The sequence below is a fragment of the Temnothorax curvispinosus genome, unplaced genomic scaffold, assembly GCF_003070985.1.
Source record: "Temnothorax curvispinosus isolate PA1 unplaced genomic scaffold, ASM307098v1 QBEX01016142.1, whole genome shotgun sequence".
Taxonomy (NCBI): Eukaryota; Metazoa; Arthropoda; class Insecta; order Hymenoptera; family Formicidae; genus Temnothorax; species Temnothorax curvispinosus.
Window position 1 is genome coordinate 7,885 of NW_020225922.1, and position 6,658 is coordinate 14,542.

The window sequence follows — 6,658 nt, forward strand, 5'->3', positions numbered from 1 at the left end:
TTAAACGACTTTGACGTTATGCGCATCACGTTGCGGTTCTGACGTGTACATTTTTCCCATTGTTTCGCCAGTGTATCTAGGCGAAAAGCTTCGTTGTCGGTCGCGAAAAACTTAACGGCCGTCTCTTTCACGTCGTTGTCGTCAAAGTTGGTGGTTTTGACAAAATATTTGTACGCGTACGCCGCGTACGACGCTATCAAATATTTGACGACGAGAAGCTCGTCGGTTTCGGTAGCCGTCGCTCTATCTTCGCCGTACGCGTGCTCGTCGACGGCATGCATCACTAGCCACTGATGACGCACGGCGTTCATTGTTTGCAGTTTAATGTTACTGCTGTACAACTGATAAATATGGGTGTCGTTGTTGAGCACGGGTCTGAGTTGGACAAGACCGCGGTCGACCGAGTTTCCCTCGGTGCCGTTCACCATCATGCGTTGCGTCACTCCATAATTGTGAACGCGAGCGGCACCGTGCAACGCGTACGTAAGCCGGTAATCGGCGTGTATGGCGTGATTAACTAAGACGGGCGATACCCACGTCATGGTGTCAAAGCTCTTGTAGGTGCACATGCCCACGTTGTATAGTAATTGCCTCTCTATCGAAGTGCACCGCTTTACGTGCTTTGCCTAGTTAGCCATTTTAAAAATCACGCCGTTGTCAAGCAACACCCTAGTGGCGATCGTTAAAACTCCACCTTCGAACATCCGGTGCCTACGTATCGCGTCCGAAAATACGGCGTTTTCCGGACGCCTCGTGTCTAACGTGAGTACTTGCTCTACGCGGAGAGCCGGTTTGCGCGCAAAGTACTGCTCCGCGTAATTCTCCATGTCGTTGAGGTACTGGAGGAGACTGTCTTTAGACTTAAGGAATTCTGCGCCACCGTCGCAGAAACCGCGGCATATCGCGTACGCGGCGATAAATCCAGAATCAGCCGCCCGCGCCATCTTCACGGCCGAGCAGTATCCTTGTACGAACGTTACGGCCGGTTCTCGCGTCAACGCGGCGTGGTTGTCAAAAAAACCGTATTCGTGGAGATACCCAACGCGGTATCGTCCTATTCGTTGGCCAAGCTTTAGCGACGAGTTGAAACAACCGGCTAGCGAGTGCCGTCCACTACCCGTTAGTTTTATCAGTAACGCCGCGTCGTCGTTGCACCTTATTACGTCCGCGACGTGTATTTGCAAGACATCGATATGTCTGTGATTGTCAATTATGACCGACCTGATCAAATCGTCCGCCAAGTGTTTGGTCAGTCTTAAACCGTGCTCCGCCACGTAAAATCGTACGAAGGACATCCCGCACTTGCCCTTGATATCTTTCGCGAGTCTGTGCGTCACGAGTTCGGCGAACTGTTGGTAATCCTTCTCGAACACGTTGTACGTTCGGTCGACGCTAGAAATTAAGTATTTAATACCCGCGCGGGCAGTCTCGCAATCGGCGGGTAGTTTTTTAGCGGCTCGCGCGATCACGTACGACATAAACAAGTCAACGGCTGTTCGCAGCTGTTGTTCTTCTTTTATGTTTTTCAGCGCATTCGCGTTTTTGTCCAATTGAAATAGACAATACACCGGACGGCAGTCTACGTAAGCGATTTGCGTCTCGTAAAATGTGCTCCTCGGGTTAACGTCACCGGCGCTAAAGACGGGCTCGTTGAGCCTACCGAAATGTTTGTCTTTGCGCTTGCACAGATATCGCGTGAGTTTATTGTTTTGGCAAACCATTATTTTAGTTGGTTTGACGTCAAATTTTGAAACTACGCGACACTTGAACGCTTCGAGCGTGGCGCATAATACGATGTACGAGTCTATGTCCGTTGTAATTTCGTCGTACGTTGGAACCGTACGTTAAAACGTCCGTTCCCCAGATCAGTCGCGAACCGAGCCTGGAGACCTTGGACATGTCGCAGGCAAGGAACAACACCGCCAGGGAGCAGAAGGAGCCGAGGGCGGCTACACCCGTACCTGAGCAGTGCAGCCAGGTAACCCGGGAGCTTGACAGCGGTCTTTGCGAGGCCAATAACCAGATCATCGCGGAGATCCTGACCCAACGAGCCGACGAGGAGGTCAGCAGGCTGTTGGAGGTGGGCTCTCAGCCCGCTGGACCACCCGGACGTGCGGAAGTGCAGAAGGGGCAGCAGCCTGACTCGGCCGAGTCGCAGGTCACGGAGTACGAGCAACTTTAAACAAGTGGTTCTTGTTTTATCAGAAACTGTACATTTTATTTTTATTTTTGTTAACTTTTATACGAGTACATTTTTATTTTTTCATTTTTATATTAATTTTTCAAGAACACACGCATAGTATTAAGCAGGGTTCACATTTTCATAAGATTATTCTATATTCGATACTATTCATTTTCATTGATATTTCTTTATTGCATGAAGTAGCACGGCTACGATTTATTACTACACTTATTTACACCTTTGACACTTTTACACTACAATTGTGACAACACGCAGAAATAAACCCTTTTATATATCCTTACACTATAATCCAGTCATTCACCTGTCGTTACACGCGATATTAAGCCAGAGGGCATTGATTTAGATTAAACGATGGACTCGGACAAGTTCCGAATAGTAATATTAGTTTTCATATTCATTTTGTTCGCGATAGCGATAGTTTCGATCCTACTGCTAGTGTATTCGCATAAAGCCGGTTCACAATCTCATTACTTACCGTAGAAACAATCAAGCATGAAGTTTTCGGAATACCTAGTGGTCGTTACGATAATATTCGTACCGTTAATTATCAATTTTCCAGATCCATATTTAGTTTTCGTTCTTTTCACATTATTCACGACATACATTATGATTTTAAACGATCCCGCAGGGGAATGACACACCTACACTTTTGCGATACACCTTTACACCTTTTACACTTGTAGCGTTGAAAAACTAGCATGAGAACAACACCGACAGAGGTGATATTTTACGTAACTTTTACACTTTGGCACGGAATTGAGCCATTTTGACTTTGTATTCTTTAATTTGATAACTTTTTAACATTCCCTATCAATATTAAGACAACTTATGTATTAACCATTATGCATGCGATAGATTAAGTCGCTATTATTATACTTACCTTATTTTATACTTACCGTTGATCACCGCCGGTGACACCAAATGAGACGATTCCTCAAACGATCCGGGATACCTGAAACAAAAAGAAAAAGATTAATCACAATTGCGTTTAACGCATACTTACCTGGTTTCGTAGGGATTCGTCGAAATGACTTTCATACGTGGAGAGTCACTCGATGCGAGCCTAGTGACTCTGTGTCCGCTTACGCGAAGATTCGCGGTGCAGCGGCGCGATTGGTTCACGCGCGGGCGATAGCCAATTCGCGTCTTTGCACCTAAAGGAGCGGCATCTCGTTAAAAATGTAGATGCCGAGTCAACGCGAACGACTCAGCGAACAAATGTTTACACTTTTAGTGTTTGAGGAGTCGTATCAGTTACACCGATGGCACGACTAGCCAATGGCAGAGTTGCGCCCCCATTTGCGCATCATGGCGCATGCGTCGCGCTTAGGTGGGAGAACCACACCCGTCCCTCGTGGACAGTTCGCCGTGAGATATCGAAGCGTCGACACGTACGAGCGTCGCGCGTAACAAATTCGACTTCGGCTTGCTTATCCCGTTTACCGCCTACGATAAGCGCGTGTGATATTTCATCGCGGATAGTCCGTTGCGCGATTACGTGGCGTAGAAATTACGTGGTAAAACACGAATCCGGCCGACTTATCCCGTTGATTGCTTGCGCTGTTAGCGTGAGTTAATACTGAGAGAGATTGTTAGAAGCGATTGCGCGATCCGGGATATTGAATCCTGAAACACGATTGTGCTAACTCAGAGCGAGACGGCGGTTCGAGAACACTCGACGTACGAAACACGCGACCGAGCGAACGCGTCCGTTTCTACACGGAGATTGCTGTAGTGAGCAGATTAATAAATTGTTAATTATTTTATTACAAAAATAAGTGATTTCAATCGCGATCCCAGTGAAATTCCTATCCATACGTCCGAAGATTACGCGTTGTTACACAAGGGCGTGGTCGACGACCTTGAACACGTCCGCGGCGTAGTACACGGCGGCCATTGAGCTGGAAGGAAGGAAGGGACATAGCAACAGCGAGAGGTTTCTGTATTTGAGCCTTAAAATACAGTGGCGACCGTATAATTCAGCCCAAGTAGTAAGTGGCTATAAATTGATTTTTAACATCATCAATCGTTGTTCCGGTCACAACGTCACGGTTGTCGGTCTCAGATCCCTGACCCATTTGTGTATCCGGCCAGTTCCGTCGTCCGACGATGACGAGGATGACGAAGACGACGTTGACGCCGTTGACGAGACGCTTACGGCCGACGTGTCGTGGGCGGGGCTCCCTTCACCGCGGACAATTTCCACGTCCGAATCCGTGGACCACTCACTGTCACTGCTGTGCCATCGCGGCATGGCGCGGCTTTACGCGGTCGCTTTCGCGACTCTGAGAATCTGAAAACGATAGGAAAATAAGTTTCCAAACCGGAAATTGCAACTAGACACGCTTAAAGTTGCGAACAGTGACTTTAAGTTCATGAAAATTAAGTTTTAGACCGCGAAATTTGAATTACAAGGCTTTAAACTCGCGAACTAGACTTTACGTTTATGAAAACTAAATTTTAGACCGCGAAATTTGAAAAAATCTTTAAAACTAGTGATCCAGTGACTCTATTTTCATGAAAACGACGTTTTTTGAAAAAACCCTAGATCTAGTGACTTTTTTTTCATGAAAAGGAAGCTTTTTCAAAAAATCCCTAGATTTAGTGACTTTTTCTTTCATGAAAATTAAGCTTTTTTGAAAAAATCCCTAAATCTAGTAACCTAGTGACTTACCTTCAACAAACACCAGATGCTCTTACTCTTTAGTTTCTGCGCAGCTCCCCAAAAACGTGCCAAAATCCTCTTTGAAGTTATGGCTTCTGCGCGGAGCTTCCCCAAAACGTGCCGAGACCCAATTTGAGGTTAGGAAACTTACTAGAACACACGCGACGCAGGTCCACACTGTCTAAACTCCCGAACTCAACTGCCGCTCCAGCTGAGCGCTCCTCCTTATATACCCATCAGCTGAAGAGTGGGGTAAGGAGTGCGCATGTCCAAAAGTGGGGATGACAAGGAGTAGGGATGTCCGGAAGTTGGGGGTTAAGTTGTAGCCGGACGGAGGATCGACATTAACCACACGCCCTCGAGATCATTAATTATCACGGTCGCCACTCGATTTTAACCTAGGCCTATCGAGAAAGATACTGATGAATGACCAACCTTTCGCTGACTTTGCTAATTCCCCTCTCTACGACTCTGTTTCAGCTCCCATCTGTCTCCGGATCGACCCGCTGGACCTGTTGGACCTCTCCGTTTAAGGGACTTCCTTCGCTTCTGCTGGACAGCACCGCTTGGCTGGGCCTCAGCCTCTGTGCGTGTTCGTCGATGGAGGATTTCGGGCGGCCGACAGGCGAGATTACGATTGGGATAGGTAAGTCTTTGCAGGTTGTCTCCATCGAATAATCGTCACACGTAATTTCCGTAACCAAAGGTAAAATATAATTTATTTCTCTTTGTTTGTTATAGCTACGTTACATGGACTCGCGGAATTACGCACCGTTGAGCGGGATTGTTCTCGCTCTCGCTCGTTGTTAGCGCACGCGTTGAGATTAATTTATCTATCTTACGCCGATGCTCCTGACTACAGGAAGCCAACACAATACGCTAAGTTGGAATATAGGAAGTGAGACGAGTTCCTCGATGCGAGACCATTCGCATCGAGAGCCGAGAGACGAATCCTCGATTCCTCGGCTCGGCTGGCCTACCTCGATCGAGTGGGGATCGCCGGACACCTGTGCCTACAAACGGCAGCTGTGTCAATAGCCTCGTGAATGGTCTTGTTGTTTCGCGCGCAAACACCTTTTGTTCACAGCCGTACATCTGGCCAACACCTGTATGCCTCGCTACGCAGTAGCGCAAATACTTCCGCATTCCGCTCGCTTTCACTTTTCGCACAAACATGTTTACGCTCGATGAATCGAATCTTGGAACAATCCAGAAGATTCTACATGTTTCCGCTCGCTACGATTCCCTATGCTAAATCTTATCGCGGGATCGTTACTGCGGTTATGATTTGCCTCCACCTCGCGTTGCCTCCTTTGCCTCGCCGCGCTCGGAACCCATCGGTTATTGATGGATCGACTACGCGGCGTCTCCGCATTACGCTCTTACGCGGATAATCCGATTCTGCCTACGGTCGGCTATTTCGCTTTACCGTGCTCGGATCGCATCGAAACTTGCTGGATACATTACCCGGCCATTCCGCCTCGCGTTGCTACGTCGATAATCCGATCCTGCCTACGGTCGGTTATTTCGCTTTACCGCGCTCGGATCGCATCGAAACTCGCTGGATACATTACACGGCACTTCCCTCTCGCATAGCTAGATTGGCAATCCCAATCCGCTGTCGGTCAGCTATTTCGCTTTCCCGCGCTCAGATCGCGGCGAAACTCGCTAAATGGATTATGTTGGATCTACGCGTTATGCTCCTATATCGGTGAGTCGATTTTGCCATCGGTTGGCGATTTCGCCCTACCGCGCTCAGAACTCATCATAACTCGCTGAGCGGCATACTC

The 6,658-nt window shown here is 47.8% G+C and overlaps 1 protein-coding gene across 1 annotated transcript; it reads left to right on the forward strand.

The window, feature by feature from the left end:
- Positions 1-5,211: 5,211 nt before the first annotated feature.
- On the forward strand, positions 5,212-5,766 carry LOC112466397 (the record flags this gene model as incomplete). The annotated part of the gene is made up of 2 exons (XM_025034460.1): positions 5,212-5,514; positions 5,610-5,766. Coding segments are annotated over exons 1-2 (377 nt in total), but the record flags the coding sequence as incomplete, so codon positions are not given.
- Between the last annotated feature and the right edge of the window lie 892 nt (positions 5,767-6,658).